Source organism: Cloeon dipterum, chromosome 2 (genome assembly GCF_949628265.1).
Source record: "Cloeon dipterum chromosome 2, ieCloDipt1.1, whole genome shotgun sequence".
NCBI classification, from domain to species: Eukaryota; Metazoa; Arthropoda; class Insecta; order Ephemeroptera; family Baetidae; genus Cloeon; species Cloeon dipterum.
This window is the reverse complement of record NC_088787.1, coordinates 27704994-27725389: the sequence shown is the minus strand read 5'-3', so window position 1 is coordinate 27725389 and position 20396 is coordinate 27704994. Positions and strand designations below refer to the sequence as shown.

The following is a 20396-nucleotide window of genomic DNA, read 5'->3' as shown; positions in this document are numbered from 1 at the left end:
TTTAGATTCAAAGTGATTTTTTATTGCGGATCAGCAGAGCAACTATGCTCCACACCTCCCCACATTCAGAACACAACAGATAAATATACAAAACATTTTTTTTCTTATAACTGTTTTAGATGCTTCTTTAAGGAAATATTCTTCACCATTATGAATTTGAAAATAATTTGTAGATTTTAAATGTCAGAAAACTATTGCTTGTTCGAGTGCAATTGTTCCGCCTCAAAAAAGCAGTTCAATTGTGTCTTCAAAATGGTGATAAATTGATATATCAATAGATGTAATGGCTTGCTAGATATATAAATCAAAATTTTCCCATTGCGTCCGGTTTCAAATGGGGAAAACCATTTCTTTTCTATGCTGCGAATGTCAAATGACAAGTTTTTCCATTCAGGGAACTACATTTACATTAATTAATATTAATACGCCAAAAAAGTGAGAATCTAAAATTGGAGACGAATATCAAACCAGGGCCTGCGGTTTCGGTTGCAGAACGTGGGCATCGTCGTCGCGAGGATTTCAGCACCGTGCGGCCGTGCCATATTCAGCTACAGATTTTTCAGCTCGGGAGATTGCGTGGCTGCGATATCGCAGCCACCACAAAACATTAGCAAAGCATTTTTTAAACGGGACCGAGAGGGCTGGCAGGCAGGCGATGGGGGAGCCACCAGAAGGGATTCGCATGTGTGCGGCCGCGGGGACAGCAGATTGCTCCACTCTCTTTCGTTCACCAAACAAGGCGGTCGGGGGCGTGCGCAAGGAGCGGGACAAGTGCAATTGACTGCCGCTGAACAGCCGGTAATTAAACGCTTAAAAATAAAGCACGCAGATTTGGCACGCGCGCGCGCCCGATTGTTTTTCGGCTTTCCGTCCCGGCGCCGACCTCGTTTTTCCCTCTGCTTCCAGGGCTCGGTCGCCGCTTCTCTTGCCCTCCGCGCCCAATTCCCCCTTTGGCGGCTTCTAATTAAAATTTGTGGCGGGAACGACTGCTTGCTTAATGGCGGAACGAGTCATTATGTAAATATATCGATCACCTTTATTTCCATTGATTGGAGAAGACCCGCAAGGTTCGCTGAAAACGTCGTTTAGCCACGTGAAGATCAACGCTGAAAATCAATTTTATCGCGCTCGTCTCACTCTCTCTCCTCTTATTAATTCGAAACAGTTATTTTTATCTGACTTGCGAATCGAAATGCTAAAATGGTCCTTCACCCCGATGGATTCTTTTCATCAACTACGATCAAAAGAGCTCAATTGATAACCACAACAGCACGCTATATGTACGAGGTGTCTCGCCAACTTGGCAAACTAAACGCTGCCTGCCGCCTGCCATGAAGAATTACACTGGAAATGAAAGACAGGGGATATTACTTAGTCCGTCCGGTGTGACAACTTCTTAACCTGGTTGGCACTGCTTCTCATTTATCGAGTGTTTATGGTTTCTGTACGTTTAAAAAGAACATTCACATCGTTTACCTGACATAAAACCGTCGGAACTTCAAATGAGGACGACGTTTGAGTAAAAATGGCTGTCTTAATGAAATTTGGCCAGTAAGTCTATTGTTTGAACAACCCTGCAGTAAAAATACAAAACATGGACATGTATAGGTTTGAAAATTGGATAAATTTGGAACTTGTGTTCCTCATGTACCGTTCTACAGTGAACTGCAGGGATTTTTTTATCGTAATTCCTAAGGCTTCAATATACGAAACAGCTGACATGAAAACCTAGAGCATTATCATACCGCTTCTCATTCAATCTCCAGAGCACAAAATGAATACGAGATTGCAAGAATTTCGTTACAAAGAGTAGTATTTTTCTTTTTTTTGTATTTCTGCCTTTTTTAATGTGGTTCAAGCTCTCTCTCTCTCTCTCTCTCTCTCTCTCTCTCTCTCTCTCTCTCTCGCATCTTGACATGCTCGAGAAATCCAATGAGAGAGAGGCAGTCAGGCTGCTGGAAATATCGTTCCAATTCTTGGGAGCACGACCGTTCATTCGTTATTCGTATTATTATCTGCAAGTCTCTTGCAAATAATCACTCGGCTGCTGCCGCTTTTATCATTCAAGGGGCGTCGAGCAACACAAAGCAGCAAGGAAGCCACCCAGCCAGGCAGCGAGAGCAGGGAGAGAGAGAGAGAGAGAGAGAGAGAGAGAGAGAGAGAGAGAGAGAGAGAGAGAGAGAGAGAGAGAGAGAGAGAGAAAGAGCCATTCGAACCGCTCCTTAATTAAAACATGGCAACTCCACTTAGTTTCCTAATGAAACTCGCTCCTCCTCTCACTCAATGTGCATGTCGACGAGTGTATGTATTTTCTTCCCTCTTCTTTCTCCCGCCAGAATCAAGACGAAGATGATGATAATAAATGTGCGCAGCTCTCTCCGTGCGTTTTTTTAAATTTAATTTGTGCAGAAGAATTTAAACCAGCGCGGAGTGATGATGGTTTATCCTTGGTTAGCTGGATTAAATAATGTGAGTTTAAGTTGCATCATTTAGCTTTGTTAAGTTAAGTTTATTGCTTTAATGGGCAGCAATTTAAAATAGCAAAAAGCATATTTTGACTGACATTGCTCTCTACCTATCCATTAACAAATTTTACTTGAAAACTTACTTTTTACTGAGAACAAAATGTTCTAAAAATTATTTTGTGGGCTCTGTTCTGAATTTATTTGTGCAAACAACGGCTTTTTACTCGTTTCTTACTGGTTTGCACCTTTTCAGCATGCGTGATTGAAATGCCCAGCGTTTCAATAAATTACCCCCGTGCGGGGTGGTCTTTGTCCTTATTAGGCGTCATTTAATGAGGCTCGTGGTGAACCCACGTTATTCGTTAATTTTGTGACTTTATCGGGACGAGAGTTTTCGCGAGTTTCTCGCTGTCAGGACCGGAGACCACCAACCTCAAAAGATGAAAAACCAATAAGAAAAATCTTTGGGACTATGCCATTTTTGGAAGGCTGGATAAACTTTTTTATTGATAAAACTCTGTGCTACGCTGATATTTTGCAATGGATGAAAAGAAAAACAAACAATGAGTTTGAAGAGCTAACACAAAGCGGTCTCATTATGCTACGACGTTTAACGCTCGCTGCTCAAATTCGCGAGTTAACGAGGTGCTGGTAAACTGGTGCACTGGTCTGGGGACGGTAACGAGGCAATCAACGCTGCCGACCAGTCATGTTATGTGGAATTCGGCCGAGTGACAAAGCCGAGCGTGCGGAGAGCGAATATAGCTGGCTGGTGTGGAGAGTCAAAAGCGAGTGCGAGGCACGCGACCCCATTCCACGGCTGGCAAGCAAAAACCACAGGCCGAACGCGAAATAAGCAGGCTAACGCGCTGCCAGCAGCAGCCAGCCGATGTGAGTGTGTACAAGTGCAGAAAAAAGCATAAGGGCGACTCACCGAGATCGCGGCGGCGGCGACGGCGGTGGCGGCTGCGGCGTCCGGCTGCTCTAGTCTCGGGCCGAATCCGCAGCCAACTTTCTGCGCGAGTGCATTTTCTCGCTGCTAATGAGTCGGCCGACGGACGGACGGACGGCGGCAGCGGCGGCGGCGGCGAGCACGGCGCGGCGGACACGGGCGAGAGGGGCGTTCGGTGCGTCGCGGGTGCACATACACTGAGCCAGCCAGTCGAGTCAGCCCACCGAGCGAGCAGCGGTCGGCCGCCCACCCGCCTCCGCGCCGCCCCCCGCTAGCGTATCGATTCTCAGCAGGCGCACAGCCAGCCAGCCAGCCAGCGGCGTGGCGTGTGTGAGTGAGTGTGAGTGTCGCCAGACGCCTGCTCTCGCTCTCGCTGCCCTCGACCGCCGAACTGCGATGCTCCACGGCCGAATTGCGCTCCCTCGCCAGCCGACTCGCCGCCTACTCGCTCATTTCTCGCGCTTTCGCCTCGGTCGGCCCGCCGAATGCTACTGCTCTCGGCACCCTCCGCGAGCACGAGGATTTTGTAGGGATTCTGACATCTAGGGACGCCGGCCTCAACTAACTAATCGGCCCGACTCTCCTCAATGGCCAGAAAGTCGGCCACCAAATAATGGAAATGTCCTTTAAGCGTGTTTCAAAATTTCTGTTCACGACAGCCAAAATCTGTTCAGAGGAAGATAAATAAATCTGAATGTTTTTGTTCGCTATTTACAAATTCGGTGTGTAGCAATTAATGAGTTGAAACTTTTGCTTGTATATTCTTGAGCGCATGCTTTGCGTGTATATGAGAATCTGAGGGATGTTTTGGGGTTGTGGGGTCGAGGAGCCGTGACAGAGACGCGTCTTTGCGGTAGTAATCGTCTTTTATTATTTATTCTTGTGGTTAGAAGTAGTAAAGTTAAGACTGTGAACTAACACAAACATTTAAAATCACAAAAATACATAAATAATTAATAACATGAAAATATTGATTTAATACATAAACAATTATTAAACAATTTGATAAATTCTTGCCCAGTATCCCCGTATGTAGTGCAGGTCTGATAAGAAATAAATCTAGAATATTCTCGCACGAAATCTGATCCTAGCCGGAGAGAGAACACTTGTTTCGACTGCTGTCGTGCGAGGTTGTAGATGCAGTGGGGGTGAAGGTGCAGTAAGGGTGCACTGCTTATCGCACACCTTTTACACTGCCACCTGGCGATACAGGTTAAAATGCAAACTAGTTACTAGGACAGTAGTGGCGAGAAGGCGCCACAGGGTCGAGTGCGGGCCGATTTATGCCCACGTTTTATTCTCTTCAATTAAAATGACGAGTATATTCCCATTTGGGAGGATTACGAAAGTTTTCCGACTCGCTACTTGTTGGTTTGCACATTTCCAGCGTGCGTGAATGAATTTCACACGACGAATTCTAGCGCTTCAATAAAAGATCCTGTTACACGAGCTGGTCCTTTTCTGGATTGGGCTTCCTCCAATGAGGCTCGTGCGCCCATGTTATTGGGACACGGAGTTTTCGCGATTTATTCGTTCTCAGGGGGTCAACCATCTCGAAAAAAGTGAACTGATAAAAAATGTTGAATATAATTAAAACCAGGCTTCATCCTCGTTGTCAATTAAAGAGAAATTCGTCTTCTTTATTTCTCGACCAGTTTCGACGTCATCAAGTACGTCCTAATCATGAGTTACAATTACAATGCAATGTGGGTGTTTTTAAGAATTGTATGGAATTTATATGTTTTTAGATGTGACATTATTGCATTGTTTGTATTGGATTGTAATTGTAACTCATGATTAGGACGTACTTGATGACGTCGAAACTGGTCGAGAAATAAAGAAGACGAATTTCTCTTTAATTGACAACGAGGATGAAGCCTGGTTTTAATTATATTCAACATGAAAACAACCTCGAGTGGTCGCACTTTTCAAATATTGATAAAAAATGTTGGTTTTAAACCAAGTATTGCTGCTATCAGACAGGCAAGAAGAAAAATAAGTTTGCAAGTTGCTCAACATTACGAGTTCAACGTAATTATTTATTATTAAAGACAATTTGAATTTTTACCGTTGAAATTCATCCCGACCGAGAGTACCTACCAAGGCTGCTGGCTGACTGCTGAAGTAGCAGTTAGGCTTTTTGTTGGGCACGTCTGTCGCGCGGCGCAGCATACTCCTTGAGTGGCTAGGCGCTGACCGTGCATAAGTGAACATAATGATTGAGAGTATCTCGGTCGGCGGTCGGGATCGCTGCAACTTTGAAATCGTAAGCATTGTCTCGGAGCTAATAAAGCATAGCCTCCTTAATCATTTAATCATTCCAAGCAATAATCATGCCTCTATAGAATTGAATAAGGTGTACCCTGATTAGAAAATTGGACAAATTAATTGTTTGCATATCTCAACATTTAAATTTTAAAAATGTAAACTATCTATTAAATTAGGGGTCTAATTTATAATATTCAAACACTGGCAGGGAATTGAAATACCATATTTAATATCTGCTAATGGGACAGGAAAATAAAATATAATATAATATTACACTTGATATGTTTTTGCGCGCCAAAATTATTTCGACACTTTTCATCACCACCTATGCTCGCCGAGTTGAAGGAGTTTGCAGGAGTGGGCGCCAGTGAACAACGAACTCTCAGAATCTGTTATGACACCATTTACATAGTAAAATATTAAAAAAATCAGAAATCATTTAATATGAATAACAACTGTGGCACTGAATATTTATGGGTTTTCTCTTTAAAAATCTTGATTTAATAAAATGAATGTTCAGAGCGGTTGGTCTGTGTAACAATCAAAAAGTAATCAAAAGACAGTGAGTCGCGTGAAACCAACGGTAGTTCAACAGTTTAACACAGAGGGCAGGGGTTTTCGGCAGTGTTTTGCAACAGCTACCCTTTAAGAGATCCACCACTTCGTATTGAGCACAAATTTAATGGAAAATATTTTTTGCTAACTCAAAAAGTATGCTTTTTATTCTTCACAGCTGCATAAAGAAGTCAATAAATAAAGGAGTTTATAAAATAAAATAGCAATAGAAGGGCAGCTCTTTTTTCAGTGTTGCCACTCGTAATTTGCATGCGTGTTTGAACGTCACAAGGGAAAAAAGAGAGGAGTTTAAACAACTCACGCTTTGTATGAAAAATTTGCTTACCCATTTTATTAATTCAAAATTGAAGAAAAGCATTAAAAATGTGCCATTTTACTTTTTCCTTCATATAAGTGAATCGGATTTTGGCTTCAAGATCAAAAGTATGCCACTGAAACTGTTCAAAATGTAATCAGCATATGTTCTTAATTTAATTTGCCACGTCAGGTGAAGAACAATCATGGATATATTTGAGCTGAGACAGGTACTTAGGTAAAGACCAATTTTTGTAGCCTTAATTTCAGATAAACACTAAAAAATTTAACTTTCAAGGCAACTAACAAAACCCAGGATCAAAAAGCGCGAGCTCGCATCTTCCAGTCTTCGAAGTCTAGCGATGCAAGCGATCGTTTCTGACGCTAATTTTTACTGGATCATGGGCAGCATAACGCGTTGCAATCCATTCAGCCCCTTACGTACGCCAGTTCAGTCATAATTCTCTCTCTAATACCATTGGAATTGTTTTTAGCATTGTATTTGATGGAAAAAACAGTCCAGGACAATATATTTAAAATCAAATCTATGATCATTAAATTTATGTTAAAAACGAATTTTTACAATTAAAAGCATGAAAGTCAAAGCTAAATCAAATTATCCAATTTTTAACATAAATTATCCCCAATAAATTATTCATTGTTCAAATAAAATGATGTTCTCTGCTTCATAATTGAGACAATTGTTCATTTTTTTCTGTGCTTAACAAGATGTAAATGAATATGAGAAATGAAACACAATCTCCGAATAATTTTCTGCACTGTTTTTTTTAAATTTAGACTTTAGTCTTTAGAAATCATTGAGGATGGTGTCAAATTGCAGCTGACACGGTGAAGACCGAACTGCTGGGCGCGTTGCTGAAGAGGCAGGACTCGGTGAACACAGAGGAGCACGGTACGGTGAGCGCCATCCAGTGGCTGCTCAATCCGACCGTCACTAAGTTCACCTTTCCGCACTTCCACTTCAGGGAGTCGCGTTACTCTGACCTCTGGAAGGTGCTAACCCTGAGATGCCCACATCTGCAAACCGTCAGCTGGACCTTGGGCGGCTCGAACAGAAACGTCGCTCACAGAGCCAACTTCTTCAGCAGCATGGTCCAGTTCAGGGATCTGCAGGCCATTCACATGCATGATTTCATCTGCGACGACCTCGATCTGTGCAGACTGGCAGCAAATTTGCCGAAACTCAGGTGCGAGAGGGGCTGTACAAACGTAACTTCGGAGATATTTAATTTTATTTTTACCCATTAAGACTACAACAAATATAAGCTTTAAAGAAAAATTTAAAAAAAATCGTGTGGGGTGATATAATTAATAAAATAGCTGGATAGTTTCGATTGGGAAAATTGGTTGCAGTAGAGCGTATTCAGAAAAGAAATTTTAATTACTGTCCTGTATAGTTCTGGAGTAAATTTTCCTGAATTGTCCTGTACTTGAATGAAAATTTGAATTTTTTGTCTTGCCAAAAAGTAACAAAAATTTTGTTTTATGCCTGTTTTGACTTATTCTTTTTTTAAATATGTTGATTTTATTTACTGCTAGTAAAAATGTGAGTCACCGACACATGGGCGCAAGTCAGCGTAGCTGACCAGCCCGCAGCTGAGACTTTCTAAGGTAGAAATTATCGAAGAACCAGAAAAATCACTATTTCGAGTATTTTTTTCGCAACATTAAAGATTTTAACTGAGTAAAATAAAATATAGAAACGAGAAGAACAAGAATTAAAACATAATAAATACACAAATGATTTTGCACGTATCGCAAGCATGACCAAAACTTCATTTGAAGAGGATAAATTGTGATATACTGATTTAAAATTCACCTTCATGTCGATTTCAAGCTCATGATACATATATATGAATGAATTTGAAAAGAAATATATAATATCAGATAATTATGCGGAAAGACATAACAAAATAAAATTGGAGGTATTGAAACAGAGATACTAGGAATTTTTGGCTGTAAATAATAATACTGTTTTGTACTGTCCCTGAAAAAATTATTATTATTTTAGCAAAAAAAGATAATATAAATAATTGACACCAAATGCCAATATATTTACCAAAAAACCCTGATACATCACAAACCTAGTTCTAGGTTTCTAATTAAATAATTAATTAATTATGCACGCATTTCTTCCTACAGGAGTTTGGACATTTGCTTCTCAAGCGACGTGTCCAGCCTCGGAATCAATGCGCTCTCTAAATTGGAGCACTTCCAGGATCTGCAGTTCGGACTGAACGCTGGAACTGATGACACCGTTGAAATGTTCTTCTTGCTGTGCATTCAACGCCTACCAACCTTGCATTCAATTCAGTTCAAACTGCTATACACCTCCTCCATTCGCCACACCTGCAAGTTCACCGCGAGTGCCTTGCGGAGGATCCGCGAGGAGCTAACACTGGCTCTGAAAACGCTATTCCTAGAGGGCGAGGCCAATCCGTCGCCGAATTTACTTCTTCCTAACCTTGAAACGCTATATCTCCTCAAGCCGTCCACCGAATTTTTCCCAGACGAGAGATTTTCCAAGCTGACCGAACTGAGTCTACATGACGCGGATCCGAACGTGTGTGATCGGATTCTCAGGTCTGTCGGACGCCAGCTTCAAACGTTGTCGATCAGCGTGACCGAAACTCTGGCGCTGGACGTACTCGTGCGAGAGTGTCCGAATTTGGAGCAGTTGTCGATCGAACAGGACGAGAAAGACATTGTTTTTCACGAGCCCTTTATTTTGAAGAAACTGAGGAAGTTGCACGTCAGCATTAAAGACTTCGAGGCCAACCACTTGGCGCAGAATTTTCAGCCTGGCTTGCTGATGGCGTTGCTGCGCTGCCCACAACTGCACGACGTTAGTTTCGAATGCACCAACCTAAGCGAGGAGGACGCCGCAGCCATCAACTTTGCAGTTTTGAACAATTCGATTCTGCAGCAAGTGGAAAGCTTCGTATTTCACACTGCTCGGAAGAGTGAAGTGTTTGAAGAGTTCCAAGAGCAGTATGCTGATTATATCAAACGCGTTCAGACACTTCTCATCAATGTTGCAATGTACTGTCCTCGCGTCACAAACGCTTTATGAGTGCATCAGTGCATAAAACATCATTACGTAAAAATTGCTAGAATAGCATAATTACAATTAGCATCGATATTTCAGTTGAATAAAACGAATAAAACGTCAAAAGATCTCACAAACAGCTCCCAATTTTGAACGCGTTTTATTCGCTCACTTCAATCACTAAAACCTTTTTCATTGTTTGCTCTCGTGGCATCAAAAAATCATGGGATTCAACAAAAACAATGGTCAGCGTTAATTTTATTTGCCAATTTTATTTCAGATTTTACAATATAATCATAGTGTTTAATATAGGCACAAAATCAATGATCAATCGAGTACATTGTTGAAATGACAGACCATTTTGCGTGACAATCATTGGCAAGGTAACCATCATAAAACTGGAAAAAAGAAAAACTACCTGACAATGCAGCAGTACATACGTTGTTTGTTCGTATCTTGTTTGTTACGCGTATTTTGCGGAGAAAACAACAGGTTCGTAGTTTGATCATTATTAATTTTTACATCGGAATGTTTGAGTTCCAGTGACACTAATCAAGTATTCATAAACGATTCAAAAAACACAGAAGTTGTATGAAAGAAACAAAACAATAACTGTTGGCTCGAGCTCTGAGCGTGAACATAAATATTATTATTTGTAAATCATAAATCGAAAAGTACAAAACTTGCTCAATTGACCAAGTAACCAAAGGAGAGAAAGGAAAGAATTGCAAGAAGAGTCGTTAACAATACGCGCTTCTGCGAGTGGAAGAAAGACAGAAAGGAAGGCGTGGAAAAAAGTTGAGGCCCTTTTTTATATCGTTCGAATTCACATTATGTTCGCATAAAATCTGTTTTTTGAAAAATATTTCAGTATCTTATCCACATTGAAAGTGCCTGCGGAAGCGAGGGGCCGTTGGTTGCAACTGGCCGCCGCGCCCGGCAGGTCGGCCGAAGCAGCATTAAAACGCGCCGAGGCCGACGCCCGCTGTTCAATTAAAACGATGGACTAAGCAAAGTGCTCTCGACCGGCCGTAATTAGGTCCGGTCGTCTCGAAAACGCTTCGGGACAAAACAATCGAGTTCGAGCAAGGGGAGAATTTCGTTCGATAGTAATTTTTGTTACACTGATCCATTAATGCGTTTGATATACACTGAATAATTTTAAGGCATATAACATTAGAAGATAAGTGAGTAGGCACCATTAATTAATTTCATCGTGATACTGTGTGTCTGCGTTTTAATTCTCTCCATCTTCACGCGTTAAAAGCCTTTTCTTGGGTAATTTTTCTATGATATCTGATCCGTTTCTCCCGGTCACGGTTAATTTTGATCGTTCACTCTCAATTAACATTATTGTGATATAATTTCTTTTCGTTCGATAGTGTGTGTGTGTGTGTGTGTGTGTGAGTGTTTAATACTTTTCACAGAGGCCTACCATTATTGTAAAATACACGTGTACAACATCCACTACTATTTTATCGATTACTTTTATGGAAACTTCAATATAAAATCAGAGCAAAAATATGACTCTTCAAAAAATATTATATCATATCATTTCTCTCATCATTCTCGAGTTTTCAGTTTCCCTTGGCAGATCTTTGATCCTCGCTAATTATCTGTGGATTAAAACTGAATCGAACCGATCGAATTGAGTTGCATTTTAAAAATCATCATCGTTTTCATTTTTCTAACGGGCAGCCAATTGTGTGATTATATTTTCTCCGCACGTTCTGCTTTGTTTCTTATAAAGCTAAAAAAATATGTCGCGATCAATTCGGTGGCGAAAATTCACTCTCACTTTTAAAAAATAAACTGCACGCAATCAAATTCTTCTCATGTGTGTATCAAATGTTTTTGCTATTGTTCGTATCTTTCAAGAATTAAGAATCGCCAAGCAAATACTATTTCGTATTTAAAAATAGGGCAAAAACTCTTCTCGTATTCACATTTTCTATAAAATTTATTACAAAATTGGAAACGACCATAAAAATTGGAAAAATTCTAAAACATTTTTTAAATACCAGAAAGAGATACAAAGAGATATTATTTGATAAAGACGTTGTTGAGTTACATAAAAACATCTCGCGTAGCTATATGTGTTTACTTCTTAGATCATTCATCTATTAAGATTAGTGTGTGAGTGAGTTAAGTAGTTGTTGTGCTAGTGTGTTTACTTCTCAAAGCTGACTAAAAGATTTCAAAAAGCCATTTTCTTTAAAACTGTGGGTAGTAAAGGGGGGCTATAATCAATTATACGTACTATGTGTGTTGAGTGTTTTACAATCAATATTCTACTATCAATCACCTCGACTGACCACCCATCCGCGCGCCGAAACGCAATAATGATGCCGTTTGAGGAAAAAAATGTATGGCACTAAAAATTAAAACGCGGCTCGGCTGCCGAGAGACACGGGGGGCGGTCACTTCCCGTTTTTTTTAGTATGTGTTTAGCCTTGTTTGCGGCCTCCTACGAATGATGCGTTTTTTGTGTGTTTGGCACATTTTTAATCTCTTGCTGGCTCTCTCTCCCGCTATCAGTCGCTTTGGCAATGTCCTCTCCCTGCTGGCTCGACAAGTTACACAGTGATGATAGACAATAAAATTGACTCTATTCAATAAAAAAAGGCTGGTAAAAGCGCGGTAACATTAAAAGTCGACTTAAAACGCTGAGTAAAAGTTATACAATTGAGTGAGTGTATGTGTGTGTTGAGTAAGTGTGGCTGCTGATATTAAATCATCACCGAAAAAACACCCAACTCGGAGGACAGCGAATCGTTGAGAATGTGAGCATTTTTTATCTGTTTGTTTTCAGCTACTACGCACAAAAAGAGAGAGCGGTACAGAAAGGTCGCTGTGCAAGGTGGCCAGAGTAAGGCACCTTGTTCATCGCAGGCTTAATACAATGTGGTGTGTGAGTGTTCTCTAAAACTCAGGCGTGGCATCAAAAAAAAATCGTAAATAATAAGAGCCTGTCTTGACACAGAAAAAAATAAGTTGGTCACTAAGTAATAGCCCAGTCAATCATCTTTTGACTGGGTTTACTTCGGGCGATGTGACTACACACGCCAAATCAACAGTTATTTTGCGAGCGAACGCAAAATTTTAACAATGAAATATTCGGCTGTAGCTTTTTCAGCCGATAAAATAACATAAATTAACGAGTGAGAGGGTGCTCCTTGAGGAGTCTGCTTGCTCAAGAAAGACCTTCCTTTCTCAAAAGTTTCTGAGACCGCCGGATCTAGTAAAATGTTCCTTAAAAGCATTCCGCACATGCAGTTATGCAACCCTGATGCACACCTACGCTATTTAGTTAAGTATGGACAGTCTATGTATGTCGTGGTAACACTCTTGAGAGAATAAAACGACCCTAAAAACATTTCCAAAAGTGCGCAGGGCAAAATTCGTCCCCGCCGCGTACATACGTATGGGAGACGATCGGTAAGTAGTATTGTAATCGATTTCGGACGTTTCGCAACATTCGGTTGTTTTACAGGCAGGAGTGTCGCTGTGTTTAAGTGAGTGTTAGAAGGAAACCGTAACAATTGGTGGCGCGTGTGTCGATCATAAACATGGACGAAGGAACACAAATAATATGATTTACTATGTGGGGTGAGGAGAAAGGGGGCGTACTTCGCAGGGCGGTACGGCCTCTACATAAGCCTCGGTACGTCCGGGGACTGGGATGAGGTCTTGCTGACCCGCATCAGCGGCTTGTGTGCCATCATAGTGGGCAGCGAGTGCTGCTCGCGCCAGCACGTGCGGCAGAAGTAACGGAAGCATCCCATCTCACGGCAGAAGTAAGGGCCCTGCTGCAGGTTGCACGCAGAGCACAAAGAGTCTTCCAGGTAAGGGTCAACCTGGACCTGGAAATGAGAAGAGAATTAGAACATTTTCACCAGTGTTTTTCCAGTGTAACGAATCAATAAAAACTTAAAAATTATTTAAAATGCTAGTCTAGTATGTCTAGGAATAAAATACTACCAGCTAAGGGTGGGTCACCAGTTTTGCGTTGTAAATGGGACAAATTGGATTTTATTTACCTTCTTAGTGAACTTGTTGGTTCTAATCTCAATGAACGCAGCAGCAACTGCCTTCATGTAGGAGCGGCTGCTGCTGAAAGTCACTCTTCCAGAGCCTATAGGGTATTTGTGCTTGTCCGTGTCAATGCCTAAGAAACACCATCAGTTTTATAGCTCAATTTATTGGACTTTGCTGTTCCATCATACCAGCGTAGATGACATTCTCAAATAGCTCGCTCATGATTTTGGCAAGGCCCTCAGCATTTAGCATTCCATGCAAAGCTCCAACAAAAACAGTCTTCTGTGGGTCAAGTCTAATAGAGGGGCTCTTGACATAGTTGCCCTCGTTGATCATCCAGGGTATAACCTGCACCTCCTTGGCCTTCATGCGTCGCGACGATATCTTGTAGTACCAGTTGCCAGTGCTCAGTACGTCCTGGGTGCAGCTTTGCAGCAGTGCTTTAACCTGCAATTGAACAATTATTATTATTATTATATTATCATGTGTACCTAATACCACAATGACTGGTATATAATTAATTGATATTAAAAAATGTCAATATGAGATGGATAGTGTTAATTAAAATATACGGTCCCTCCATCAGCAAAATAAATGCGATTTAAACTAATGAAAACTTATATTACCTGCGACTCTTCCTCAAAGATGATGTAAGCATAGCCTTTGGCACGAGCAGGCGAGTTTTCGCGGCCAGGCCATTCAACCTTGACGAGCCCAAACTGCTCAAAGGCAGAGATCAAAATGGACTCTGAAATGTCCCACGGAATTCCTCCAAGAAAGACCTTGAGAACAAGAATCGATTAAGGTCTAAAAAAGCGGTGCCTCAGTTAGAGCAGTACCTTGCAAGAGTAAACTGGGTTTGAGTGCACCCTGGGGGGCAAAGTTCCACTCCAAGACACGGTAGCCTCATGAACCTCTGTGCGTGGGATAGAATTTTTAAAAAGCAATCTTGGGAATATGGGTTAAGAGGAGATAAAACACTCACGAGCAGCAATTCTGTGGCATCTGGCAGCCCTCTCCAGGGAAGTGGGATCGGTGAGGAGCAAAGCGGCGGCAGCTTGTTGCTGCTGCGAGGTCATCAGCCACTGTCGGTGCCTGCTGCTGGTTGAGTCGGTCGGCGAGTTTGGAGTGCCTGGACACTGCTGCTGAAGCAGTGCCAGCAGAGAACTCGGGTGAATCTGTTGCTGCAACAGGACAAGGGCAAAAATTCAACAACATTGTTTTTCGACTAATGCGATCATTTGGGACTTAAATTAAAATTTAATTACTTGATTCGGCATGTGGAGCCTTAGGGAGTTTTCCTGCAAGTCGCTGAGTGGGCTCAGTAGGCCTCCCCCTCCACCATTGTTCTGGTTGAACTGGTGATGTTGGTGAGTCAAGCACAAGGTTTGCTGTAAGAGCACAAAAAAGTTCATTATAATTGAAGGTGATAAATTAATGTGTCGTGGATAAGAAATATTAATTTAATTCACGTTACGTGTTAATTTTTAACATGAAAACTTGAAATGATCGTTTAATATTATTGGTTTATCATCACTAAAATTATTAACAAACATAATATTCTCTTCCCAATCGGAACATACAAATGCTGATCCGTAATAAACCAAAATTTGAATCTAAAAATTTAAATGTATTTTTTATCAATATTTAGTGTATGTTTTGAAAATACATTCACATTTTTATTTAATTTAAATTTTTTTAAAATTACCAAAGCATTGTCTTAGAATGAAATCATTAAAAAAAAATAGATGAAGTAGTCTATTTAAGAAATTTTACTTCCGAGATTAAATTAATTTACATAACAAATTTTACAGTTAATGTGTGAACACAGTCATGTTGAATGATACAATCCGCATAATATCTTAAAGTAGACTGATAATGTTTTGGTACTGACCATCAGGCTGGCAAGCTCGTTGGGGGTTGCAAAATTGGCGTCAATGTCTGCCGGGGAAGGTGAGCGGGACCTGTTGTTGGGAAAGAAGCCGGCCGTGGCCATCATGGCCGCCTGCTCTAGGGAGGAGGGAGTGCCTGAGTCACTGGAACGAGAGCGGAGGGTCATCAGCGCTTTTGCAATTCGTTGCAGCGTGATTTGGTCTAGTTTTTGGTTGTAGTGATGATGAAGATGGGAAAGGCAGGAGGCGCACGAGGCAGCCGAGTGTTGCGACGAAGGGTTGGAGCCGCAGCCGACGCCGCACGTCGACGTGGCTGCAGCAGGCTCCTGTGTTGCCGCCACCTTTTTGCTACAACTGCAACACACAACAGAGGGCCACGCACCGGGTTAGAGTTAACGCTACTCCAATCACCACACAACTCATTATTAGATTCCCACTTGTATCTGAAACTTACAAGAGAACACACCGCAAAATAGTGGAAAGACCAAACACCTCTATTTTCTTCCATGTTATTTCTTAAAAATGAAATTAAGTTCACAGCTTTAATATTAATTTGTATTTCAACGATTGAATAAGCTTCAGATTAGTTCATATTTTCTCAAGAAAATCTTGATAACAATGTGATTGGTACTTTAAATATTTGTCATCTGTGGTGAACATTGCAATATTTTTGCAATTTATCTTACGTACAGCAGAAAATTTTAAACAAGGCATACACGTTATAAAAAATGTAATTTAATCAAAAGATAAAACTATTTTTTGTGAAATATTTTATTCATTAGTGGACCGTTTCTGGTATTACTTGCTAACACAACTTGAATCCCATTTTCTGTGTGACTCAGAACTCCACCAACGCATACTGAACCAACCAGCCAAAAAATCACAAACACAACAAAAAACGTGAAAAGGTGAGGTTTCGGTGACAAGTTGTCTTGAAATGAGTTCGATTTTACCTGAAAGATCCTCTGATTTGGCGCGGCGTAACGTGGTTGGGCGGCGCGGCGCGCTGCTGGTGCATCTGGTAGTCTGGGGTGTGGTGGTGCTGCTGATTCTGGTGGTGGTACGCAGGAGGCGAATAGCTGGAGCCACGCGACATCATGCGGTAGTTGCCCTGCTCGTCCACTGGCGACGTCATCTGCAAAAGATCGCAACATGACTCACCCCCGAACGCTGGTTTTCCGCTCGTACAAAAAAAAGATCAGACTAGGCCAGGCTACATACAAACACATGCGCTCGATCCTTTAATAAAACAATAACGCAATTTCTTGGCCGGCGCAGCGACGCAAAAAGGCCGAGGGGCGTGCGACGCCTCTTTAGCAGGGAGGATTTTTCGCTCGCCCGAGAAATGAGATATCCAACTCATTGTTTCACCGCTCTTTTCACATTTAGGGCAGCTAAAATGATGAATAGTCTGCTTCCCCAAAAGAGAAAAGTCGATTTGGGAAGGCGTGCGAAACTGGCCTGAAGGCTGCTGCGTCAGAGTTCTCGGAACATAGCTTCAAGTGCGAAAACTTTCCACGGTGTGTGTGCGTGTGTTTAACAGAGCAGCAACAGATACGCAACGCTGCTTTCCGCTGATTCACAATGGAATTATTTCTTTCCCATTTAAACTTCACCTTGACCAAATGAGGGAAGAGTAAGCACGACAACATTTAATTTCCGATAGTGAAAAATAGTTTGCAGTCCACGCAAATGATACTACAATGAAATTGGCTAAGTGGATACTATTTTTTGTTCATTTGTTAAGCTAAATTTATCGAATGGTAATTATTTGTTAGCAGACCTCAAACTTTTATTTTTGAAAATTTTATTTGAGAAGCATTTTTTCTATTTGTTTAAGTTGCAGCTTGAAGACAGGGAAAATCCTTTTCATCACTTGACACGGTTTCGGCGAAATCCGAAAAAAAAAATGACAACTCGGCTTGACTGCGTGACAAAGAAATCCGCAGCCGAGCATTGTGGAAGTGCTGCTGCAAAGTCCACGATACTCTCACACATGTATGTGTATACAGATTACAGAGACGATTTTACTTTTTACCCTCGTCTGAGGCAGCAGGCCCGACTTTCTCACCACAAAGAAGCTCGGAAAAGCAGCGATCCGTGCACCTGGGCCGGCGAGTGAGACTTACTGCTTTCTTCCTTTTTTTTATTTCGCCGGGCAGGCAGCCTCAGGGGTAATGAAAGAGAAAAGAAAAGTGATTGCGAGACTCACCATGTGCTGCTGATTGGCATTCTCCTGCCGGTTAATCTGGAGACGCAGGGGGTTGAAGTTATTCAGGCCCTGGTTGTCGGGGTGGTTGTTCATCCTCATGCCTCGTGGAACACTCATGGTCAAAAGGTCTGAGAGGTTGCGGCGGCTCTCCGCTGTCAACGCCACGATTAATTAGTCGAGAATCGACAAAAAGCGAGCGAGCGTCCGTCCATCAGTCGCTGCCAGTCTGGCTAATTCAATTTCGACCGCTCTGCTTTTTGTCCTTTCTTTTGTGCTGCACGCACCGGCACGTTTGTATGCTACTCGCTTTGTTCATCAGACCGGTAAAATTGGTCTTTGCGTGCAAATTGTTACGTAATTCGATATTAATTTTGCTATAATATTGCGCGTTTTTAAGAGCCAACTTCAGTTCATGAATATTAGATACTTCAATGTTTGCCTCGCGACCTTTATTACAACTCGTGCGTGCAAGAGCAAGAGCGTTATCCTGTGTTAGCTGGCTTTTCACGAATGGAAATTAAAGCCTGAACTAGCGCGCGGGAAGTTATGCTTTGATCTCTTTCCTAACGGGAGAAGTGCGTTCATTTATTCGATTTTACTGCAATACCAGAATTTTCATAAAATAGATTTAGCTTTAATTTTTAATCGATTGTGCAGTGCAAAATAATTACATCTTCATAAAATATGGACACATCTTTCATAGTTACGTCAGGCACAGCTTTTAGGAACAATGATGTCGCTTTGCAGACTTCAAAAACTCTATTACGCAATTTATTTTGACAAAAATTTAGTAAATCTAGGTCGACAGAAGGCCCCATACCTTCCTCCTCACACCTCAAATCCATATCATATGAAAATTCAACAGCACGTCTGTTACACAGGTTGCCTACATTGCTTGTTTAAAGTTGACGTAATTTTTTCCATTTTTATCAAATTCTTCAATTATTTACACTGTTTCACTGAATGAAATTTTATTTTAATGCACGCTCATTCTTTTGACAACTCAATCAAGCATCCACCGACAAGATTTGAAGTGGTGACGAGCATTGCAAAAATGTACCAAAATAAACTGCTATCATTTGTTTAGCGTTGCAAATTGCGGCGCGACGACGCGAGGCTTAACTCTTTCATCTTTTTAATGATAGTGGTCTGCGTAATCCTTCACTTTCCAAGGAGTCACCTCATCATTTGTCCGGGCGTAGCCAGATTTGTTTGCACACGCAGGTGTATTTCAAAATAGCGTCTTTATTCGGCAACGACATTCGTTATTTCGACTGCGTCGCAGGGAGGCAAGCGGGTAGGCAGGGAAAGAAGGATTTGAGCACTTTGCAAGAAGAAAAAGCAGAGGGAAAAGAAGGAAAAAGCGACGGGGCTGCTTTCAGACAGAAAAGCGAATGCAAATTAGATGAAAAGGGCTGATCGCTTAAAGCCGGCAGGCAGCGCGCGACGGCGGGGCTTCGCTGCTAGAGGCGCAAAAAATCTTGGCGAAAAAAGTAATCAGCCCGCCATTCATCCCTCTCGGGGACGGGTAAAAAGTGGTAAAAGTCGGCTCGACGTCGGCGAAAGGCAATAATCAATCGGACTAACTATCGGCACGCCAGCCCGCCCGCTAGCGTGAGTGAATAACCCCGTGCTTCGTGCTAGGGGGGCGGGCGGGTGGCTGGTCGGGGGGTGGGGAACTCACCATGGTAGTCTGGGGAGGATAGACTATCCTCGGCGCATGGATCTTGTAGTAACTCATTGATACGCTGGAAAATCTCGCCCTGCTGGTGCTCAAGGTCAGAGGTCACGGGGGAGGTGGAGCTCGAGCTGGGCGCTGACGACGACGATTCGTGGCCGCTGCTCGGGTGCAACGACGAACCTCCCAGGCTCAACTCCGTCGGCTGGTGGTGAAGGCCGAAAATCGGCGGAGAGCACGCCTGGGCCATGGTCGGCTCCAAGTCCTGCGAACACACAAACGGAAACGTGCTAGATTGGTCTGATTGTGCGGTTTGTTGGGCGGCTCGGCCACCGTGAATGGATTTGCATTGGGCCAACCCAACGCAATCGGAAGGCGATTTTAAGTAATTGCGGCCTTAAGTTATTTGCGCGAACCGACTGGCCTACCTCACGCGCACTCGATCAGCTTGAGCAACCCTGATATCAATAGCAACGGACAGTTAGATTGATTTATCTTTGAAAGAAAATTAGGAATTATCATCAATACAGTGACTATGGGTAGCATATGAAACGGTTTTATCTTGTAGTTAAATGATTCATCCTAGACTTTATATACATTTGTATTAAAATATAAAGATTAATTAACATTGATTTTACAAAAACATTTTATACGAATGATTTTAATTAAATAAATGAGCGTAGTTTCTATTAAAATTAAGTGAAATGATTTTTAGAAAGTTATACAATTTTTAACAATTGAAAAAAAGAAATCATTTTGATTGGCTGCATCTTAACAATCCGCTGGGGGAAAACCAACATTCAAACTTAATTATTGATATCAGTATGCTGTCATAAATTATTAACACGCGAGAGAAAATAATTAATAATTGATAGAGTCAAAATCTAATTAACGGCTGAAGAGAACATATTATCATCCGTTTTTTAGCAAATAAAGCGAGATTGGAAGTAA

General features: G+C 41.8%; 3 protein-coding genes across 9 annotated transcripts in view; 1 reads left to right on the top strand and 2 right to left on the bottom strand.

Moving 5' to 3' along the window:
• Nucleotides 1–3898, bottom strand: part of LOC135935861 (unconventional myosin-Ia-like) — a 34079-nt gene extending 30181 nt beyond the window's left edge. For 4 of the 7 annotated variants that reach the window (XM_065478432.1, XM_065478435.1, XM_065478433.1 and 1 more), the window contains exon 1: nucleotides 3400–3898. The gene's annotated coding sequence lies outside the window, so the exon portion shown is untranslated. The remainder of the gene's footprint in view (nucleotides 1–3399) is intronic. The other 3 variants (XM_065478434.1, XM_065478438.1, XM_065478436.1) reach the window with 1 other exon arrangement.
• A 2773-nt stretch (nucleotides 3899–6671) lies between these two features.
• Nucleotides 6672–9772, top strand: LOC135937279 (uncharacterized). The gene is made up of 4 exons (XM_065480404.1): nucleotides 6672–6793; nucleotides 6854–6996; nucleotides 7397–7763; nucleotides 8719–9772. The coding sequence occupies exons 1-4, from the start codon at nucleotides 6762–6764 to the stop codon at nucleotides 9647–9649; spliced, it is 1473 nt and encodes a 490-aa protein (XP_065336476.1). The 5' UTR covers nucleotides 6672–6761; the 3' UTR covers nucleotides 9650–9772.
• A 105-nt stretch (nucleotides 9773–9877) lies between these two features.
• Nucleotides 9878–20396, bottom strand: part of orb (polyadenylation element binding protein orb) — a 34355-nt gene continuing 23836 nt past the window's right edge. The window contains exons 2-12 of the mRNA XM_065477926.1: nucleotides 19452–19710; nucleotides 17768–17919; nucleotides 16509–16690; nucleotides 15558–15699; nucleotides 14932–15054; nucleotides 14649–14847; nucleotides 14503–14579; nucleotides 14290–14445; nucleotides 13852–14110; nucleotides 13666–13793; nucleotides 9878–13488 (exon numbers count right to left, since the gene is read on the bottom strand). Of these exons, the coding sequence (XP_065333998.1) occupies nucleotides 13276–13488; nucleotides 13666–13793; nucleotides 13852–14110; nucleotides 14290–14445; nucleotides 14503–14579; nucleotides 14649–14847; nucleotides 14932–15054; nucleotides 15558–15699; nucleotides 16509–16690; nucleotides 17768–17919; nucleotides 19452–19710 (1890 nt within the window). The 3' untranslated portion in view covers nucleotides 9878–13275. The remainder of the gene's footprint in view (nucleotides 13489–13665; nucleotides 13794–13851; nucleotides 14111–14289; nucleotides 14446–14502; nucleotides 14580–14648; nucleotides 14848–14931; nucleotides 15055–15557; nucleotides 15700–16508; nucleotides 16691–17767; nucleotides 17920–19451; nucleotides 19711–20396) is intronic.

Bases quoted from the DNA above. Each gene is read 5' to 3' on its own strand.
- LOC135937279 (XM_065480404.1), top strand. From the start codon at position 6,762: ATGGATATATTTGAGCTGAGACAGGTACTTAG. The intron at 6,997-7,396 runs GTACGCCAGTTC...GTCAAATTGCAG, and splicing joins CAATCCATTCAGCCCCTTAC to CTGACACGGTGAAGACCGAA. The intron at 7,764-8,718 runs GTGCGAGAGGGG...TTCTTCCTACAG, and splicing joins GCAAATTTGCCGAAACTCAG to GAGTTTGGACATTTGCTTCT.